A 22,032-nucleotide genomic window follows, 5' to 3' on the forward strand; every position below is an offset into this window, starting at 1 on the left:
TGAACCGCTTGGAGGAGGTACTATCGACGGAAGAGAGAGTTCTCTTACCGAATCCTCCCATTGTACCTGGACAGCCAGCTATCTCAATAAGGTCTTCTTTGTCTATTTTATCCCATGTTCTTACGTCTTCTAGTTTTCGTTATTACATATTGTCCTTGAAGTACAAAAAGTGAGCTAGAAGTGTACATATGCAGGCGGATAGGCCAACCTTGTCAAACATCAACTTGGACATACCTCTTGGCAGCCTAGTTGCGGTAGTTGGCAGTACAGGAGAAGGAAAAACCTCCCTAATATCTGCTATGCTTGGGGAACTTCCTCCAAGATCTGATGCTACAGTTACTCTTAGAGGATCAGACGCCACAAGTTTCTTGGATCTTTAACGCAACAGTAAGTTCATATATGCTGCTGTGTTTATAGTATGGTTCTCACTGCGAAAATGTCAAATTCTCCTGATACTAATAATATGTGCTTTTAGATATGGACATGCAGATTCTGGTTGGTTTTACTAGTGTTTTTATCTCAAGTGATTTTGAGCTGATGCTTGTAATTTACATCCGTAGGTACGTGACAATATATTGTTTGGTGCTCTTTTTGACCAAGAAAAATATGAAAGGGTGATTGATGTGACAGCACTGACGCATGACCTTGAGTTACTTCCCGTAAGTTTTGTGCACAATTCCTTTGCCATGTGCATAAAAATTTTCCTTAGGTGAAACGATACTTAACATTTGTTGGTGCGATGTAAATCGAAAAAAAATTGAGATTTGCATCAGAGCCATTGATAGCATGGACTTCACTTTTCTAGTTCTCAGGTATTTAACTTTATTTCCTATTCTTTCTCTTGATTGATAGGGTGGTGATCTCACGGAGATTGGAGAAAGAGGTGTTAACATCAGTGGGGGACAAAATCAGAGGGTTCTACGGCTAGGGCCGTTTACTCAAATTCCGATGTGTGCATCTTAGACGACCCATTGAGTGCCCTTGATGCGCATGTTGGTCAGCAGGTAAACTAGCCAAAGACTCTTTCAGATAGAACAATACTTTGTTATCTTTCAATCTTGCAAATCTTGAATTCTATAACGTTTGTTTCCAATCTGCATGAATATTCTTATTGTTTGCCACCTGATATTTAGAACTGGCTGTTATGTATAGGGTTTTTGAAAAATGCTTCAAAAGAGAACTAGGACAGAAGACGAGTGTACTTGTTACAAACCAGCTCCACTTTCTATCACAAGTGGATAAAATTCTACTTGTCCATGAGGGCACTATAAAAGAGGAAGGAACATATGAAGAATCATGCAATAGTGGCCCATTGTTCCAGAGGTTAATGGAAAATGCAGGGAAGGTTGAAGATTATTCAGAAGAAAGTGGAGAAGCTGAAGCAGATCAATCGTCTGTAAGACCAGTTGAGAATGGAAACACTAATAATGTGCAGAAGGATGGAAGCGAGACAAAGAAATCCAAAGAAGGAAGCTCTGTGCTTGTCAAGCGAGAAGAACGTGAAACTGGAGTTGTGAGTTGGAAAGTCCTGGAGAGGTTAGTATGCCTTTGGACTTTTGCTCTTTCTTTTCCTATTTATTTTCTATCCATAGTGGAAATATCAGTGAATATGACGCATTCGTTTTTTTTCTAAAAATTGTTTGTCACTTCCTAGTCATGTTTCCTTGCTAAGCTTCGTATTTAAAGGCCATATTAATGAGAGTAGTGAGGTGCTCCAGGTACCAGAATGCACTTGGAGGTGCATGGGTAGTGATGATGCTCCTTATATGCTACGTCTTGACTCAAGTATTTCGGGTTTCAAGCAGCACTTGGTTGAGTGAGTGGACTGATGCAGGAACTCCAAAGACTCATGGACCCCTATTCTATAATATTGTCAATGAAACATGTTTATGGGTTCAATCGCACAGCTTCTTTCAACTGTTATCTTGATTGGCATTGTCAGCACTCTGTCCCTGTGGGCCATCATGCCACTGTTGATCGTGTTCTATGGAGCTTATCTATATTACCAGGTAACATACCTTTTAGACGCAATGATTTCTCTATTCATAAATCTTTCAAAGAATACAGGTTGAGACATCGAAAACGAGACCAAAAGAACACTGATAGTGTTAAGTCTTCTATTACACGCTGCGTTTTCTACATTAGACTTAAGAGTTTTCATGATTATAAAAGTTTGCCTGTCTTTGGTACATCAGTCGTTTAATCTGAACTGTCAGAAAGTCCAATCATATCTGTTGTGTGGTAACCCTGTCTTTTCCTTATTGTACAACACATCTCGTGAAATTAAACGTATGGATTCCACTACAAGATCGCCGGTTTATGCTCAATTTGGTGAGGCATTGAATGGACTATCTAGTATCCGTGCTTATAAAGCGTATGATAGGATGGCTGAGATCAATGGACAATAACATCAGATTCGCACTTGTAAACATGGCTGCAAATCGGTGGCTGGGAATCCGTTTGGAAGTTTTGGGAGGTCTCCTGGTTTGGTTGACTGCGTCATTAGCCGTCATGCAAAATGGAAGGGCAGAGAACCAACAAGCATTTGCATCTACGATGGGTTTTCTTCTCAGTTATGCTTTAAGTATCACCAGCTCCTTAACAGCTGTACTGAGTTACCTCCTGTTCTTCATGGGGTTTCATTCTTGATTCTCCAATGGATAAGGTGGGAAATTGTTGGAAGGACAGGCGCTGGGAAATCAAGCCTCTTGAATGCCTTATTCCGGATTGTGGAGCTGGAAAAAGGAAGGATCTTGATCGATGAATGACATTGGCAGGTTTGGACTGATGGACCTACGTAAAGTGCTCGGAAATATACCAAAAGCGCCAGTTCTTTTCTCAGGTACGTCTCCCATTGCTTCTGGTATTTCTTTTTTAAAAAAACTTCTGCTTCTGATGTTTATCTTTCTAAAAACTCAAAAGAATACCAATAATTTCATTTGTATGTAGGTACTGTGAGATTCAATCTTGACCCATTTAGTGAACACAATGATGCCCATCTTTGGGAATCGCTTGAGAGGGTATACGCAGAAATCCTCTTGGTCTTGACGCATTTAGTAAAACATTTTCTCTTTAGCATGTCTATTGTGTTCAGTAATAACTCCGTATGTTTGATCAGGTATCTGAGGCAGGAGAGGAATTCAGTGTTGGACGGAGACAGTTGTTGAGTCTTGCACGTGCATTGTTGCGAAGATCTAAGATACTTGTTCTTGATGAAGCAACTGCTGCTGTTGACGTTAGAACTGAAGTTCTCATCCAAAAGACCATCCGAGAAGAATACAAGTCATGCACGATGCTAATCATCGCTCATCGTCTCAATACTATCATCGACTGTGACAAAGTTCTCGTCCTTGATTCTGGGAAAGTACGCACGCTTCATTGACGACCTACACTATTTGCATCTATCAAACCCTACCTTTGAGATCTGCTTTATGTCTTCAACTAGTATAAATTGAAATTCGTAACACCTCAGGTTCAGGAATTCAGTACACCAGAGAATCTTCTTTCAAACGGAGAAAGTTGTTTCTCGAAGATGGTTCAAAGTACAGGAGCTGCAAATGCTGAGTACTTGCGTAGTATAGTACTTGAGAACAAACGGACAAGAGATGAATCATCACAACCTTTAGAAGGTCAGAGGAAATGGCAAGCTTTCTTCTCGTTGGGCTGCAGCTGCTCAGTTTGCTTTGGCGGTGAGCCTGACTTCATCTCACAACGACCTTGAGAGCCTTAGCAGTGTTTTGAAGAGAACAAAGGACGCCGTCGTCACTCTACGCAGTGTTCTTGAAGGGAAGCATGATAAAGAGATTGAAGAATCTCTTAACCAAAGTGAAATCTCTAGAGAGCGGTGGTGGCCATATCTTTACAAAATGGTCGAAGGTAAACGTTACTCTAAAAGATTCTGCCGATACAAAATGTTGAAAGTATCTTGATCTAATTATGTTGTGTAATATTATATCAGGGCTTGCGGTGATGAGCAGATTGGCGAAGAACCGAATGCAACACCCAGCTTACAATTTCGAAGGGAAATCGTTTGACTGAGACAATGTCGAGATGTAAACAAACAACGAAAGGCTTACAATTTACTTGGACCTTAAAAAGTCCCATTTTAATGAAATTTTCTTTGTGTTACTTTGGATACACGGAACAAAAAATGCCGGGTGGGTGCAGAGAAGAAAATAATAGTTTGGGCCGAGTAATCCTATATAAATAAAAATCCATGGAACTCTCAACCAAACCCTAAGGATTTTTTTATTTCTCGGTCGCCCATGGATAAGAAGACGGGGAGAAGGATTTTTTTATTTCTCGGTCGCCCATGGATAAGAAGACGGGGAGCAGAAGAAAGGTGGTAGTCATGAATAAGGAGGAACTGCTTTTGTTCGTTGAAAAGAAGCGGAAGGAGGAATCCCGTAGGGACTCTCTTCTCCCCGAATCCGAATCCGATCTCGGGCTCTCCATTGACGAGACAGATAGCAACAAAGTAGTAACCATGATGAGTAAGGAGGATTGCTATCTCGCCGCCAAGGAACTTATTTTGACGATTGTTGCTTCTTACGATAATATGTTGGCCGAGCAGGATTCGGCCGTGAGTATTTAACCCTTGGGCTCCCTTACTGATCTCGACGCTAATTGTTTTTATTTTTATTTTATACTGAGAGATTATAATTAATAATAATGCAACGTTTTACAATTCTCACGAATCTCAACAGTTTTGCTTCTTGACGTGTTTGTTCTGTAAATTTATTCAAGAACTTGTCATTGATCTTACATTGATCTTCCTTCTGAGGCTTCAGAGATAATCGAGAACAGTCGTCCAGTATCTGGCTGGCCTTCAAGAGGATCCATTGAGTTTGAAGACGTTCACCTGCGTTACAGACCCGGGCTTCCTTCAGTATTGCATGGACTGTCATTTTTTGTTTCTCCAGGTGAGAAAGTAGGAGTGGTAGGAAGAACTGGTGCAGGAAAATCTTCCATGCTGAATGCATTATTTCGGATCGTGGAAATAGAAAAGGGAAGAATTATGATTGATGACAGTGATGTGGCTAAGTTCGGACTGACAGATTTACGCAGGGTCCTAAGTATCATACCACAATCACCAGTTCTTTTCTCAGGTTCGTGTTTAATTTAAGACAACATTGTAACTTGTAAGTATATATTCATGCATTCTGTTATTCATTATGAGAATCATTTCTTTATTTTAGGGACGGTGAGATTCCTTTTGGTCTAGATGCAGAGGTGAAGTTTACCTTAAGTGGCATACATTAGGTAGAAGAGTGTTTTGACTTGTTATAAGATTGTTGATGAAACTGTTCTGTAAAGGTCTCTGAGGGAGGTGAGAATTTCAGCGTGGGGCAAAGGCAACTGCTAAGTCTAGCACGTGCATTGCTAAGAAGATCTAAGATCCTTGTTCTCGATGAAGCAACTGCATCTGTTGATGTCAGAACAGATTCTCTGATACAGAGGACCATCCGTGAGGAGTTCAAGTCTTGCACAATGCTTGTTATCGCTCACAGATTGAATACCATCGTCGACTGTGACAAAATCCTTGTGCTTAGTTCTGGTCAGGTAATGCCAGAATTACTATTCGTGGAACTCACTTAATTATTATATCTATCTTCTCATCAGATATGGATTCGTTACATAATAAAAACTATGGGAAATGTCAATTTTTTTTTTAGGTTTTGGAGTATGATAGTCCACAAGAATTGCTATCAAGAGATACAAGTGCCTTCATTAGGATGGTTCAAAGCACCGGACCAGCAAATGCTCAGTACCTTTGCAACTTGGTCTTTGAAAAGAGAGGGACTGGAATGAGTCTAGGTGGAATAGAATTGGTCACCAGCCTTCCAAAATGAGTATATAAGTTCGGTTTGCAACAAACGACAATGGAAGTTGCAGTAGTGACTTTTCATGATGATGGAATACGCATCATTATCATATACGAGAGTGTCAAAATTAGAAGGAGATAGTCTTAATGTTGAATAATTTAGAGATAAACCTAAACGATGTGCTGACATGGACAATACGCCTTTTAATACTCTTGTGTACATATGATCTTCTTGACAGTTGAAAATTTGGCCAACAACTTTTGGGCAGATGCTGACTTTTTCAAATGTTCCTTAGGGGTTTTGGTATGAGGGCTGGAGATTGGGGACATTTAGAAGCATATGGACCCTATGTTCCTAGCATAGCATGATGATACATGAGAGCTTCTAATGAAGTATCGTTACATGTGTTCATATGTACAAAAACTACATAAAACTATTAGACTAATATACAAGGGACACAAAAGCTAAATATATTAGACTAATATAAACTTCAAAAATAATGATAAATGAAATAATAACAAATATAAATTAAATTAGAAGAAGATGTTTGTAAAACGTCTCATTATGTTATTGCAGAGAAGAGATCATCGGCAAAGCTCCGATCGGAACAAATCACTAAGCAGAAAAGGGTAAAGCTTTCTACTTCCCCCTCGAATCATCTCTCTTTCTCTCCCTTCCTTTTCTCTGTGTAGTAAGTGTTTTTGTTTGGTCAACTATTTGGGTCTGCTAAATGGACTTTCATAAAGTTTTTAGCTTTTTGGAAAAATGAGTTCGATGCTTTTTAAAAAAAACTCTCAGACTACGTTGACTCAGTTGTCAAGCATATATGCTTCTTTGTTAGCTAAGATTGGTTGCCTTGGTGAAAGTATTAAGCAATATGCCCGTTTGTTTTTTCCCAGTTTGAGTATTCATTCAAGTTTTGATTGCAAAAAATAGAAAAGAAGAAGATGGGTTTTGATGAGGCCTTGAACTGGTACTGCAAGCCAATCGCAAAAGGATTTTGGGAGAAAGCACCGGATGGTGCGTTTGGTGCCTACACGCCGTGTGCTATTGACTCGTTAGTGATGATTGCTTCTCACCTAGTGCTACTGAGTCTTTGTTTCTACCGGATATGGATCACCTTGGACAATGCCAAAGCAGCTCAGGTTTATGTTTTGAGGAACATGTACTACCATTGTGTGCTGGGAATTTTGGCTTGTTACTGTTTCATTGAGCCTGTTCTGAGATTGGTCATGGGGATTTCTCTTTATGACGTGGGTGGAGAGACTGATCTTCCTCCCTTTGAGGTGACTTCAAAAAAGTAACTCTGATTCTTAATCATATGAGAGACTAAGTTTATATGCTTCTTTTCTAAATTCTGAAATCAAAGTATGAATCTGGTGTTATTCAATGGCAGTTTGCATCCTTAATGGTTGAGGCATTCGCTTGGTTCTCCATGCTTGTTTTGATTGGACTCGAAACCAAACAATACGTCAAAGAGTTTCGATGGTATGTTAGATTTGGTGTTGTTTATGTTTTGGTTGCTGATACTGTCCTGCTGGACCTTGTGTTGCCTCTCAAGAACTCAATTGATAGGTTAGTTACTGCATATTTCATATTAAGGAACTCAATTCGGTGATTTGAACTTATAAAGTTTTGGGTATTGATAGCTGTCGCATTAAACGTTCCTCTATTTGCCCTTACAGAACTGCTCTATATCTCTTTATCAGTTCAACATGTTGCCAGGTAACATGATCCTTATGTAGAAGCTTGCAGTTCATTGTTTTCAGAACAAAGCTTCAGACTTTCATTTGTTGTCTGTTTGCAGGCTCTCTTTGGAGCTCTTCTCCTTGTTTACATTCCTGAACTGGATCCTTATCCAAGTTACCATATTCTAAACAATGAACCGTTAGAGAATGTTGAATATGATGCACTTCCTGGGGGAGAGCACATATGTCCAGAGCGATATGCCAGCATATTATCCGGTAGGTAGCCCTTGAATTGATAATCGAATGCCCACTCTATTAGCAAGCGATTCATGTTAGGCAAATGTATATAATAGCCATGGTTTTCTTTTGTTCTACTAATTTGGATTTCTTGTTTACTTTTGACAAAGCAAAGGAATATACTTTAGCTGGATGACGCCGCTTCTGCAGTTAGGCTACAGAAAGCCTATAACCGAGAAGGATGTTTGGCAATTAGACAAATGGGACCAAACGGAAACTCTGATAAAAAGGTATAGAAGTAGTGCTGCTTTGCTTCTGCCTTCTATAGTATTACTTCTTATATATTTATGTTAAATGTTTCGTTTGGAATCAAGTAGCATTCTTATTTTGACAGATTCCAAAGGTGCTGGACTGAAGAATCACGGAGACCTAAGCCACGGCTACTCCGAGCACTAAATAGTAGCCTTGGTCGAAGGTAAAAGCTGATGATTTCATTAAAAACCGTCTATTCCACTGGATACTTTTGCTTAAAAGTGACACATCATAGATACTGGCACTAATTTTTTCTTTCCCATTTTTGTAGATTCTGGTTGGGTGGTATTTTCAAGGTAAAGATCATCTTGTTTACATTCTGTGCTCTTCAAATCATGGTTTCTTAAACTTGTGTTCTTGTCTCTCGGTTGGTTACTTAAAATAGATCCTAAAAAATGCTCTTGACTTGATTCGTTATTATCTCGTGCATCATGTCTGACCTGCATCCGCAGTAATATTCAGTCATGTAATTGAAAACTCTCAAGCAATTAATAACAATACATGTGCTTTAGCGTGTTGTAGGTTGGGCATGATCTTTCTCAATTTGTTGGACCGGTTATACTGAGCCATCTACTGCAGGTAAGCTTTCTTTCTGACCCATGATTTATGTTTCTTACGTACTCAATGGTCACTACACATCTTTTCCGAGGTTTTACATCTACATTATAGCTTTTTTCAAATTGAGAAAGCAACGTAGCAGCCACATATTTCTCATACATGAGTGATGAGCTATATTTAAATCACTCTGCAGATTTCCCTGATTCTTATCTCACATTTTAAAATTTATGAAACATTTTGTTGCCTCTATATCAGGGATCTCTCTGAGCTTTACTCCCAGACAATATTTATTGATCTAACTTATACAACAAATCTTTGATCGATTTATGTAGTCAATGCTAGAAGGTGATCCAGCTTGGGTTGGCTATGTCTATGCTTTCTCAATTTTCGTTGGTGTGGTATGTATCACAAAATTCGTCTCTGATCTCTAAAATACTATTGGAGTGTTGTTTTTCTTGTTGGAACTTCTGTAAAGCTATTCTTTTTCGATTTTGTTTCAGACACTTGGAGTGCTCTGTCAATCTCAGTACTTTCAACATGTTGGGCGAGTAGGATTTCGGTTAAGGTCAACTTTGGTAAAACTTGTGAAACATCCATTTCTCTCCGACTTCTATGATCACTTTCGTCATGTTGTGTCTCCAACTAATTATGCTCATTTTCCCTTGTAGGTTGCAGCTATATTCCACAAATCAATAAGACTAACTCATGAAGCTCGCAAGAATTTTGCATCTGGGAAGATCACAAACATGATCACGACTGATGCTAATGCACTGCAGGTATAATTAGGTTTAGTTAAAATTTCCATCTTCTTTCTCAGTTTGTTCCATACTCTCTACCTTTGCACAACTATGGATTTGTAGTTGCTAACATAGTCTCTTGAGTTTTAAGCTATTAGCAGAACAGCTCCATGGTTTATGGTCAGCTCCCTTTCGCATCATCGTGTCTATGATTCTTCTCTATCAACAACTAGGAGTTGCTTCAATTTTGGGCTCATTGATTCTGTTTCTTCTTATTCCTCTCCAGGTATTCAGCTTCGTTATGTGCTTTTAACTATTTTTCAATTCTACAAGTTGTGGTAATTGCATATGTTTACATACAAGTCTGCCTATTCTGTTTCTTGATAAATAGACTCTGATTGTAAGAAGAATGCGGAAACTGACTAAAGAAGGACTCCAGTGGACTGACAAAAGAGTCAGTATCATAAATGAGATTTTGGCATCCATGGATATTGTAAAGTATGATTGATATTCTTAATTACTTATCTTTCAGCTTTTATGAATGGTACATTCTTAAACCATTTATTCTACATATAATATATTGTCTTGGCATTCTCCAACTTTGTTAGATGTTATGCATGGGAGAAGAGCTTCGAGCCTCGAATTCAAGGAATTAGAAATGAAGAGCTCTCATGGTTTCGTAAAGCACAGTTACTATCAGCAGTATGACTCCTTATCTTTGATTTTTTAATGCCTGACATTTTGAGGGAAACCTTTAATCTCATGGTTTAATCCTGTTTGCCCTTAGTTCCATATATTAACTTAGACCTTAAATAAGGATAAACTAATTTTGCTTAAATGCAAAACCTGAGGAAAAGTTTTAACAATTCACGCTTAACATTTCTTCCCTATAAACGTTTTTCCTCTGCCAGTTCAATAGTTTTATACTAAACAGCATACCAGTAGTTGTGACCGTGGTTTCATTTGGGGTTTTCGTTCTGCTTGGAGGAGATTTGACACCAGCAAGGGCATTTACATCTCTTTCTCTATTCGCAGTTCTAAGATCTCCTCTCAACATGCTACCAAATCTTATAAGTCAGGTTATTTTAACAGTAATCTGTTATCCCCTCCTCAGTTATATTTGGTCTCTCATTTGCCAATAGATTCATATTTAGTTATCTTCTGTTTGCTATTTCTCGACTTAGGCTGTTAACGCAAATGTTTCACTGCAACGCATTGAGGAACTACTTTTAAGTGAAGAGAGAATTCTAGCACAAAACCCACCTCTTCAACCAGGAGCTCCAGTCATTACAATTAGAAATGGATATTTTTCATGGGATTCAAAGGTTAATCCTAAAAAGAAGCAATATTAGCTTCTATGATGCACTATTTATAACTTTCTGCAATATTCACTGTGTTTTGCTCGAAATTTCCCAGACAACCAAGCCCACATTATCCAATATCAATTTGGAAATACCAGTGGGCAGCTTGATTGCCATTGTAGGTGGAACTGGAGAAGGTAAGACATCACTTATTTCGGCAATGCTGGGGGAGTTATCTCATGCTGAAACCTCAAGTGTTGTTATTAGAGGCTCCGTAGCTTATGTTCCTCAAGTTTCCTGGATCTTCAATGCCACTGTGAGTCCTTTTTACTTCTCGCTTGCTCTGGAAACCTAAAATTTTGGTAGCTTTATTTTCATTTGGTTAATTAGTTATGCAAGAAGTTCCCCAATACAAGTGTCTATGTATTGCAGGTGCGTGAAAACATTTTATTTGGGTCAGATTTTGAGTCTGAGAGATATAGGAGGGCTATTGATGTGACTGCCTTACAACACGATCTTGATTTGCTTCCAGTTAAGTGGAATGACAGGCTTACACAAGTTAATAACATATAATTTGATATGACACTACTTAGTAACTCACTTCCTGAATCTTGCTTATTTAGGGCGGTGATCTTACTGAGATTGGAGAACGTGGGGTGAATATTAGTGGAGGACAAAAGCAGAGAGTTTCAATGGCTAGGGCAGTCTACTCAAATTCAGATGTTTACATATTCGATGATCCCTTGAGTGCTTTAGATGCTCATGTTGCTCACCAGGTTTTGTATAAATAATGAGTGTTCAGGCATTTGCATGATTAAATATTTCATTTCTCAGTAATCCTTTTTGGTACATCTAACGACAGGCTTCCCTGAATCATGTAACAGGTCTTTGATCGCTGCATGAAGGATGAGCTGAAGGGGAAGACGAGGGTTCTTGTCACAAATGAACTACATTTTCTTCCTTTGATGGATAGAATAATTTTAGTCTCCGAAGGAATGATTAAGGAGGAGGGAACCTTTGCAGAGCTGTTAAATAATGGGAGTTTGTTCCGGACACTAATGGAAAATGCTGGGAAAATGGATGCAACGCAAACGGGGACGAAAAAAGACGACAAAGGCTTGAAGCCGGATCCTACTATCACAATTGATGTGAATGAAGGAAATGTAGACCGGACCAAGCTAGGAAAACAGGGAAGATCCATTCTTGTAAAGCGAGAAGAGCGGGAAACTGGCATCATTAGTTGGGATGTTCTGATGAGGTACTTAGCTCAACATCTTTCTACGGCTAGAAATTTACCAGATATAGTCATTCCAAATGAAAAATACGGGCATTTGCTTTATATCTTTAGATGTACATTGCTTTATGTTTAATACAAACAAAATGGCTAAGGTACTTTCAAAATTTTCAGGTATAAAAAGGCAGTAGGCGGCGTATGGGTAGTTATGATTCTTTTTGCATGCTATTTAACAACTGAAGTTCTCCGAGTTTTAAGTAGCACGTGGTTAAGTATTTGGACTGATCAAATCACGTCAAAGAGTCATAGTCCCGGTTTCTACATTGTCGTATATGCTCTTCTCGGATTTGGTCAGGTTTGTGTTCGTAAAAGACTGAGATCTGTAACTCTGACATATTACACGAAGTTGACGATTATAATGGTCATTTTTTCAGGTGGCTGTCACTTTTACCAATTCTTTTTGGCTGATGACATCAAGTTTACATGCCGCCAAAAGACTCCATGACGCGATGCTGAATTCTATCCTAAGAGCTCCTATGCTCTTCTTCGAAACAAACCCAACTGGACGTGTAATAAACAGATTTTCTAAGGATATTGGTGATATAGATAGAAACGTGGCCAACCTGATGAATATGTTCATGAACCAGCTGTGGCAACTCCTCTCGACATTTGCACTCATAGGTACCGTCAGTACAATTTCATTGTGGGCAATAATGCCACTCCTAATACTGTTTTATGCAACATATATCTACTATCAGGTAATTTTCTATTTCATGTCAGTGTGTGCTTCTCTTTGATTGTTCTATGCATCAAACTTATGCAGAATTCATATTAAACTGTATTGGAATCAATATTACTTTTGTAAATTGTAGAGCACATCCCGCGAAGTTAGACGTTTGGATTCTGTTACTAGATCACCTATTTATGCACAATTTGGAGAAGCTTTGAATGGTTTGCCAAGCATCCGAGCCTACAAAGCCTATGAGCGGATGGCCAAGATTAATGGAAAATCCATGGACAACAACATAAGGTTCACTCTTGCAAATACTAGCTCAAACCGTTGGCTCACTATAAGATCAGAGACTCTTGGGGGTGTCATGATTTGGTTAACTGCAACTTTTGCGGTTTTGCGATATGGGAATGTAGAGAACCAAGCTGTTTTTGCATCTACGATGGGGCTCCTTCTTAGTTACACTCTGAATATCACTACTCTGTTAAGTGGTGTTCTAAGGCAAGCTAGCAAGGCAGAGAACAGCTTAAATTCTGTTGAGCGTGTTGGCAACTACATTGATCTTCCTTCTGAGGCTTCAGATATAATCGAGAATAATCGTCCAATATCTGGATGGCCTTCAAGAGGATCAATTAAATTTGAAGACGTTCACCTTCGTTATAGACCCGGGCTTCCTCCAGTATTGCATGGACTGACCTTTTCTGTTTCTCCCACTGAGAAAGTAGGAGTGGTGGGAAGAACTGGGGCAGGGAAGTCTTCCATGCTGAATGCATTATATCGGATTGTGGAATTGGAAAAGGGAAGAATCATAATTGATGATTATGATGTGGCAAAGTTTGGACTGACAGATTTGCGCAGGGCCCTAAGTATCATACCCCAGTCACCAGTTCTTTTCTCAGGTTCGTGTGTGTAATTTTAAGATGATATTGTAAGTATGATCCTGCTTTCTGAGAAACAATTCTTCTTGTTAGGGACGGTGAGATTCAATATCGATCCATTTAGTGAGCATAATGATGCTGAACTCTGGGAGGCTCTACAAAGGGCCCATATAAAAGATGTCATCAACAGGAATCCTTTTGGTCTAGATGCAGAGGTGAAGTTTACCTTAAGTGGCATACATTAGGTAGAAGAGTGTTTTGACTTGTTATAAGATTGTTGATGAAACTGTTCTGTAAAGGTCTCTGAGGGAGGTGAGAACTTCAGCGTGGGGCAAAGGCAACTGCTAAGTCTAGCGCGTGCATTGTTAAGAAGATCTAAGATCCTTGTTCTCGATGAAGCAACTGCATCTGTTGATGTCAGAACAGATTCTCTGATACAGAGGACCATCCGTGAAGAATTTAAGTCTTGCACAATGCTTGTTATCGCTCACAGATTGAATACCATCATCGACTGCGACAAGATCCTTGTGCTTAGTTCTGGTCAGGTAAGTCCAGGATTATTGTTCCTAGAACTCACTCACTCAAGAGGATTTCTATTGCCGAGTAGCAACATCCTTATGTGACTTACATTGAGCTATGCCAAATTTTGTTAGGTTTTGGAGTATGATAGTCCCCAAGAATTGCTATCAAGAGATACAAGTGCCTTCTTTAAGATGGTTCATAGCACTGGACCAGAAAATGCTCAGTACCTTGCCAACATGGTCTTTGAAAGGAGAGGGAATGGAATGAGTCATGGTAGATAAAAATGGTCACCCGCCCTTCCAAGAATGAGTTTATAAGTTTGCATTATGATTGGAGTTTCATCACTACCATTTACCAGAGTCCCAACGTTACAAGGGGATATAGCCTTATGCTGAACAATTGAAGGTGAACCGAGAAATCGGCAGTCACTCATGAACAATAAGCGTTATAGCACTCTTGTGTACATATGATCAGAATCTCCTTGGCAGTTGAAATGGCTAAAATTTTATTGATATTTCAAATGTTATTTTGTTCTTATGTGATTTTTTTTTTCTGGTTTGTAGAACAGCGTAATAACCTGCTGACAATCACACAAGAGCTTCTAATAAAGTATCTTCACTTCATCTGTTCATATGTTACAAAGAGAAGACTTCATTATACTAGATTACTATCTACAAATGTGTCATATAGTGATATAAGGCATCATTAACAACAATCCGTTGTAGTCTAGCTGGTCAGGATACTCGGCTCTCACCCGAGAGACCCGGGTTCGAGTCCCGGCAACGGAGATTTTTTTTTTCTCTTCCTCTTGAATATTCCACGTCGCAGGATTTGAGTTTTCTTTTTTTGTTTTTCTACCTTTTTGGTTGAAATCGCTAGCTAAAAATAAAATTAAAAGCTTGACGTAAAAAGCGTGACGCTTGCGAAAGCCGAGGCGTGTGGTGAGTTTTGTTACCCATGTGGCCTAAGGTTTCTCTCACGCCTTTGTCTAAAAGGCAAGCAAAATTATGCGACATCTATATTAATGATTTTGTTCGGACTTGTAAATTATTTCTCTCCTTTTTTTCACCTTTTTGTTTACAAAAAAGTGGAACGTGAGGTTAACTTATCATGTAGTTTACTTTTTTACATACACAATAGACTGAACTTGTAATAAACACCTTTGTCTTTTAACATTTACGCCAAAAAGAATTAGACACCCTCAAAATGAAATCACGATTTCACTTCTCCGTCTAGATAAGTTAAACTCGGTTTTTTCCATGGTAGACTAGGCTTTTCTAAAACAATTACAGTAACCTTGTTTTATAAGGACATATAAAGATAAGTAGTAGTATATGTACGTTACTCTGTTCTTAAACAAATAATTTGAAACAAAAATTGGAGTTGACTTGTGGCTATGGGCGTGAGTGTTGAGCATAAAAGCCAAGGGAGAACATAAACGCATTTAAAAGCAAAGGAGCTTTTATGTGTGGACAAGGAGCATAGAAAATGTAAACAAAAATTATTTTAAAAAGGCATTTAAAATTCAAGAATTCAAGAATCCTAAGATAAGAAATTGTAAGAATAAGGTTATACACTTCGCTGTTTAGGCCCGAATCATTGTTCACTATTGCATGCGTATTTATGGTTTTTTTTTGTTTACTTTAATTCTTTTTGTAGATTACTAGATAGACATGTTACATATACACTTATATAATAAGCATACGCAAATAAATTTACATGGAGTTTCATTTAATCTAGTATAAAATAATATATATACTTATATATATGTATATAGTGGTGAAAAAGATTAATTCTTTCAATTATTTGTAGGTGTTGTGCAATTTTTTTATTAAACGTGAATTTGATATGTTAAAAGAAACTAAAATAAAACTAGATTACTAACGTGTATGTATATTTGAAAGATATTAGAATACATTTTTAGATACACGTTTAATAATTATTTTTAAACCACTAGTTTCTAATTTTTAGACTTCTTACGTCTCTTTAAATCAGAAAATGTTATATATTTTCAATACACTTAGCATGCATAACAAATTTTTATGTAAATAATACTACACTCGAATTAATTTGATATGAGTGAAACATTTACCACGACTAATAATAACATATACCTTTTATGAAAAACAGTTTGTTTATTAGAAAATCATGCGTTGAATTTTTCGGAATTAAAACAAGTTTGGTTATTATAATCGTTCTATGATTTGGTTATTATGCTACAATTATAGTACATACTTATCAATTAAGGGGATATTCATGAGTCAGTGCCCAACGCACATGTGTACAAAACCACATAACTTCCAAAATTCAAACAGTTTAGTTTTTACTTAACTTGCTATAGTACAAATTAAAGGTTGGGATAATCCTTAACAATAGTTTATTGAAGTCGTTGGTTCAGTTTATATTTTTATTATTTTTGTGGGAAGTTGAGAAGTACAAAAGTTAACCAAAGAGAAGTCAAAGTTCACGTGGCTAAGCTGGTTATAGCTGCGTCAGCGTTGAAGTAAAAATACCTTCGTCGGACAACGAAGCTTCAACCACATGCTTAGATAGTATAGGTACGGACAAAATCCCATTCCATCACTAACAATAATAGAGGAATATTTTGCTATAAAATGTCTTTCGTGACTTCGCCAAGTTCGCATTATTGGGTTGGGTTTGGAACATACTACTATATTATATCATTCTCTCCCTATATAAAGTTTTTAACTATATATATGTACTGTATGTAGAGCGTCATGTTTAATTACAGTGGTAAAAAAGTGGTAGAATGAAATCCATAATAGTATTGATCAGCAAAGAGGACTCCTCATAGTTAGTAATACCGTTATCGCTTGCCTTGGGCATCAATGCGCAAGACTATTTAAAGCCACTTATGAATTTACACCAACTATATGCACTTCTTCGTGACTATGACAAGTCAGCGAATTGATTCATAATGGGGGTTGTATCTTCTAAAAATTGCAAAAGGAACATATATGGTTTTGATGTAAATTGATAACTATGAATTACTAATTCTAGGTTGTTGGGCAGCATAACATAAATAAATTTGAACTCCATTACTTCAAATTTGGATTTAAGTTTGTGTTTTTAACTTTGTATTGAATACTAGGAAACGTTAATATTTCGAACTGTAAATACAAATACAACATGCGAAAAATAATAATGGGTTGGATACACAAATCGTAATTTAGAAAGATTGACTCTGAAAATAAGATATCTATTCCTTGTGATATTTTTAGGAATAAAGTAGTCCATATATGTCATGATGGTATGTTTTAAAATATCTTTTTAATTTTCTTTTATTATTAATGAGTCTTTTATTGTAAAGTGATGTTGCATTAAATATGTCAACTTAATACTGTATTATTTATTAGTATAATGTACATGTGTGAAAATTTATAAAAATGACACTTACAAGAAAATGAAAAGTGTAACAAATATGAAAAACAAAATTTTAGGAGTAACTCTATTAATTAATTTAAATTAAATATAAATATTTTATAATCTTATAAAATTAACTTTTTAAAAGATAATATAAATATGATTCATATGGTTTATTTTGGAGGGATTAATTTTTGACAACAAAACAAAATATTATATATATGGTTAGGGTGATTTTTCATTGATCAACCATATCACAATTGGTGGCCGCCAACACATCAATTTGATAATTCAAAAAATCCATATTCTAATACGTAGAGAAGCGGTAGAAACCACAAAATTAATTTACTTTGTTAGCTAACCATAACAAATAGGTAACACATTTTTCTCATTTACCACACAATACACACAATTTTTGAGATTTTCTAACATATAAATCCGGTTGATAAAAACAAATAAAAAACTAGTAGATTTCATAACATTATTAACAATTCTTATAAATATATAAAAAGTACTAGCAAACTCAGAAAAGGAATAAAATTTGTATAACTTTATCATAACTTTATATAGTTATGGTGTGTAAGTAAGTAAATCTCTTTCAAAATAATTGATATGATACGGATTAGTGGAACAGGAACACACATCACATATATATAACCGCACTCGCACGCCAAAAGAAATTAGTGGGAAGGATTGGATTCTTTTCTTTGAGTAAAGATTAGGACAAAACTAAACACAACCACATTTAACTAGTACTAATTGAAAGCATAAGTAGTGTTTTGCTAATTTCAAGAATCCCAACACAATGAGTATGTTTGAAGATATTACACAAAGGACCCCACATGCGTGCATGTGTTCTTCTTCTTCATCTTATTAATCTCGAGATTTTCAAATCTCCATCCATCTCTTTCCTTTTTTTTTTTTTTTTCCTTTTCACTATTGATATCTAAAAAATTCTAAAGCAACCAATATAGAAATTATCAATTAACTCACTTTCTTTTTTCTCTTCTTACAAAAAAAAAAAGAAATTAATTTGATATAAATAATAATAAACAGGTTTGGGATATAATATGGTCCCCTTCTCTTCTTACAATGTATATTCTCTCTTGTATAAAGCTTACAAGAGCTTGGTAACTTCTGCTTAGCTGTTCTTGTCTAGCTGGGTTTTTTTTGGGGTTGTGCTCTTTTCTTTTCATTTTTTTGTCTTTTTCATTACTTTGTAGTTTGAATTTGGTGTTGCAGATAAGATTATTTGAGGGGGATTCTGGGTTTTTAGTGGTTTTGGCCAAGGGATCTGTTGTACATCTGTGGGATTTTAGGTTACTTTCTGGAAAAAAGAAAGAGAAACGTATTGTGAGCTTACTAAATGTAGAGTAAGGAGGAGGCAGCTCAAGTGTTTGTTAAAATGTCTAACTGAAATTTGATCTGTTTCTCGTTTCTGGGTATCAAAGGAAGTTTCTCTGTGCATTAGGGTTTTGATTTTGTTGGAGGGATTTCTTTTTTTTTTAGGGGTTTGAAGGCTTAACTCACTAGTTACTTTGGTGGGCTTGTTGAATTCTGGTGAGAGAAACAATGGCTTGCATGAAGCTGGGATCCAAATCTGATGCTTTCCAGAGACAAGGCCAGGCTTGGTATATTCACTTGATCTCTCTCTCTCTCTCTCTAATTTTATTTTGTATTTTGCTTCTTGTTTTCTCCTTTCAATTGAGCAGACTTGGTCTGAATTTGAGACCATGGTCTTTCTTTAAGGCAATCTCAGCGTTACCGAGTCAAAAAAGCTTATTCCTTTGTCTTCTTGGGTTTTGCTAATTGCAGGTTTTGCACAACTGGGCTTCCAAGTGATATTATCGTTGAAGTTGGAGAGATGTCTTTTCATCTCCACAAGGTACAATTTGCTTAACTTGAACACAACACTCTCGTCTTGAAACAGTTGCCTTAACCTGGAATAGTTATTGTCTTCTAGAATGTTATGCCTTTCTCCAGCATTGTAGAACTGTTATGTATTAAAGATCTGTTTGGTGGGTATGTATATTTTTCCTTTACAACATTGTGTCATATTAGTCTTTTGTTGATCAAAAAGATCAAAACTTTGGTTTTTAGCTCTTAATCTTCTTATATGACTAGTCCACCAATGCAATTTTGCTAGCTGTTCCACATCCTTGCTTATTTGCTGAACTTTCTTTTGGTTCCTTCACAACTCATTCAGTCTCTGTAGTTTTTTGGCAATGCCTCGTTTCCAACAATGAGAATTCTGACACTTATTGTAGAAACACGTATCTACTAAGCCCATCTTTGTGAAAGAATGATGTTACTTGCAATTTCTGACACCTTTTGTTTTAATCATTTTTTGCTATGTACAGTTTCCATTGCTCTCTAGAAGTGGAGTCATGGAAAGAAGGATTGCAGAGGCGTCAAAAGAAGGGGATGATAAATGTCTCATTGAAATTTCTGATCTTCCTGGCGGAGACAAAACGTTTGAACTAGTTGCCAAGTTCTGCTACGGTGTGAAGCTCGAACTCACTGCCTCTAACGTTGTATATCTCAGATGTGCTGCTGAGCATCTCGAGATGACGGAAGAGTATGGGGAAGGAAATCTTATTTCTCAAACTGAAACTTTTTTCAATCAAGTAGTTCTCAAAAGCTGGAAAGATTCAATAAAGGCGCTTCATAGCTGCGATGAAGTCCTCGAGTATGCTGATGAATTGAATATTACCAAGAAATGTATCGAGTCACTAGCAATGAGAGCATCGACAGACCCAAACTTGTTTGGATGGCCTGTTGTGGAGCATGGTGGGCCAATGCAGAGTCCAGGTGGCAGTGTTTTATGGAATGGGATAAGCACCGGGGCCAGACCTAAACATACTAGTTCAGATTGGTGGTACGAGGATGCATCGATGCTTAGCTTTCCTCTTTTCAAGAGACTTATCACAGTCATGGATTCCCGAGGCATAAGAGAAGATATCATTGCCGGTTCCTTAACCTATTACACAAGAAAATATTTGCCTGGCTTAAAAAGGCGACGCGGTGGAGCTGAATCTAGTGGTCGATTCAGTACTCCTTTGGCCTCAGGAACTGTACTCTCCGAGGAAGAGCAGAAGAACTTGCTTGAAGAGATCCAGGAGCTTCTCCGTATGCAAAAAGGTTTAGTTCCAACCAAATTTTTCGTGGACATGCTTCGAATTGCTAAGATTTTGAAAGCTAGTCCGGATTGCATAGCAAATTTGGAGAAAAGGATAGGTATGCAGCTTGACCAAGCTGCGTTGGAAGATCTTGTAATGCCTAGCTTTTCTCATACTATGGAGACTCTATACGATGTTGACTCTGTGCAAAGGATCTTAGACCATTTTCTTGGGACGGATCAGATTATGCCTGGTGGGGTTGGCTCTCCGTGTTCTTCAGTAGATGATGGAAACTTAATCGGATCTCCACAGTCAATAACACCAATGACAGCGGTTGCAAAGCTGATCGACGGGTATCTTGCTGAAGTTGCTCCCGATGTCAATCTTAAGCTTCCAAAGTTCCAAGCTTTAGCTGCTTCTGTTCCTGAATACGCCAGGCTCTTAGATGACGGACTCTATCGTGCAATAGACATTTATCTAAAGGTAACACTTCAAAAAGAACCCTATCAATCTTCTATATATTGGATTTCTATTTACACAGACGAATTAAGTTTTCTCTTCTTTTGATGATTCACAGCATCATCCATGGTTAGCAGAAACCGAAAGAGAGAATCTGTGCAGGTTGTTGGATTGCCAGAAACTCTCTTTAGAAGCTTGCACACACGCAGCACAGAACGAGAGATTACCGCTGAGAATAATTGTTCAAGTGCTCTTCTTTGAGCAGCTTCAGCTCAGAACCTCTGTAGCTGGATGCTTCCTGGTTTCAGACAACCTCGATGGCGGATCAAGACAGTTAAGAAGCGGAGGATTTGTAGGAGGATCAACGGAAGGAGGAGGAGGAGGAGGATGGGCAACCGCAGTAAGAGAGAATCAAGTCCTGAAAGTTGGAATGGACAGTATGAGAATGCGGGTATGCGAGTTAGAGAAAGAATGTTCAAACATGAGACAAGAGATTGAGAAACTCGGCAAGACGACGAAAGGAGGTGGTTCCGCAAACGGTGGAGGCGGTGGCGGCAAAACATGGGAAAACGTTTCTAAGAAACTCGGGTTTGGTTTTAAGCTGAAGTCACATCAAATGTGCAGTGCTCAAGAAGGATCTGTGTCTAAGTCTAACAACGAGAATGTGAAGATAGAGAAGCTAAAGGATGTTAAAGAACGTCGTGGGAAGCATAAAAAAGCTTCGAGCATTAGTTCTGAGAGGTGAAAATGATAAAAATTCCACGGCATAAATGTGTCCCAGTTACTGTGTCCTGAACATTTGGTTAGCTAAAGAAAAAGAAGAGAGCTTCCATTTTTAAATGTGTGCATTGTAGGCTTTGTAATCATGTTTACTTTTCAATTTTTATGTGACGTTTGACGACCAAACTACTTTCTCATTTTTATATTTTCATTTGAACTTCTAAGAAAATTCAAAAGAATCAATTGCACAAGAAAAAAATATAATACTCTAGAATTCAGTTCTTTTAACAATCTAAAAATGTGTATCTCATTTCTTGCATCTTTTTAA

General features: G+C 37.5%; 3 protein-coding genes, 1 non-coding gene and 2 pseudogenes across 14 annotated transcripts; 5 read left to right on the plus strand and 1 right to left on the minus strand.

Annotated features, from left to right (window-relative positions):
- Nucleotides 1–22,032, minus strand: part of LOC104759529 (F-box protein At1g30790 pseudogene) — a 59,842-nt pseudogene that overhangs the window by 12,742 nt on the left and 25,068 nt on the right.
- On the plus strand, nucleotides 179–4,128 carry LOC104759531 (ABC transporter C family member 1-like; annotated as a pseudogene). Its single transcript, XR_015586665.1, has 10 exons — nucleotides 179–387; nucleotides 561–659; nucleotides 853–1,000; nucleotides 1,153–1,536; nucleotides 1,719–1,919; nucleotides 1,993–2,009; nucleotides 2,074–2,842; nucleotides 2,950–3,364; nucleotides 3,473–3,876; nucleotides 3,959–4,128. The product of XR_015586665.1 is annotated as an ABC transporter C family member 1-like (transcript).
- On the plus strand, nucleotides 4,313–5,951 carry LOC104757385 (ABC transporter C family member 12-like). Its single transcript, XM_087494952.1, has 5 exons — nucleotides 4,313–4,586; nucleotides 4,791–5,043; nucleotides 5,199–5,232; nucleotides 5,317–5,562; nucleotides 5,676–5,951. Exons 1-5 carry the CDS (start codon nucleotides 4,313–4,315, stop codon nucleotides 5,850–5,852), a joined length of 984 nt encoding a protein of 327 aa, XP_087351078.1. The 3' UTR covers nucleotides 5,853–5,951.
- LOC104757384 (ABC transporter C family member 11) lies at nucleotides 6,356–14,543 on the plus strand. 10 transcript variants are annotated; one of them, XM_087494845.1, is made up of 27 exons: nucleotides 6,356–6,454; nucleotides 6,725–7,125; nucleotides 7,222–7,400; nucleotides 7,511–7,550; nucleotides 7,633–7,789; nucleotides 7,926–8,040; nucleotides 8,145–8,225; nucleotides 8,334–8,358; nucleotides 8,585–8,641; nucleotides 8,953–9,018; nucleotides 9,121–9,195; nucleotides 9,289–9,396; nucleotides 9,509–9,643; nucleotides 9,749–9,855; nucleotides 9,966–10,059; nucleotides 10,269–10,436; nucleotides 10,542–10,682; nucleotides 10,774–10,974; nucleotides 11,091–11,189; nucleotides 11,282–11,434; nucleotides 11,543–11,916; nucleotides 12,067–12,247; nucleotides 12,327–12,650; nucleotides 12,765–13,521; nucleotides 13,594–13,715; nucleotides 13,800–14,045; nucleotides 14,154–14,543. In XM_087494845.1, exons 3-27 carry the CDS (start codon nucleotides 7,234–7,236, stop codon nucleotides 14,301–14,303), a joined length of 4,143 nt encoding a protein of 1,380 aa, XP_087350971.1. In that variant the 5' UTR covers nucleotides 6,356–6,454; nucleotides 6,725–7,125; nucleotides 7,222–7,233; the 3' UTR covers nucleotides 14,304–14,543. The 10 variants fall into 10 exon arrangements, with proteins under 10 accessions (XP_087350971.1, XP_087350974.1, XP_010478426.2 ...); XM_087494848.1 differs by having other exon boundaries at nucleotides 6,725–7,111; nucleotides 7,921–8,040; XM_010480124.3 differs by having other exon boundaries at nucleotides 6,725–7,111.
- TRNAE-CUC (transfer RNA glutamic acid (anticodon CUC)) lies at nucleotides 14,738–14,810 on the plus strand. The gene has a single exon. It is a non-coding gene; the product is annotated as a tRNA-Glu (tRNA).
- LOC104757383 (BTB/POZ domain-containing protein At1g30440) lies at nucleotides 18,019–21,890 on the plus strand. Its single transcript, XM_087494854.1, has 4 exons — nucleotides 18,019–19,037; nucleotides 19,222–19,291; nucleotides 19,767–21,008; nucleotides 21,103–21,890. The coding sequence occupies exons 1-4, from the start codon at nucleotides 18,979–18,981 to the stop codon at nucleotides 21,727–21,729; spliced, it is 1,998 nt and encodes a 665-aa protein (XP_087350980.1). The 5' UTR covers nucleotides 18,019–18,978; the 3' UTR covers nucleotides 21,730–21,890.

The sequence above is a fragment of the Camelina sativa genome, chromosome 17, assembly GCF_030686135.1.
Source record: "Camelina sativa cultivar CO46 ecotype springtype chromosome 17, ASM3068613v1".
Classification (NCBI taxonomy): Eukaryota; Viridiplantae; Streptophyta; class Magnoliopsida; order Brassicales; family Brassicaceae; genus Camelina; species Camelina sativa.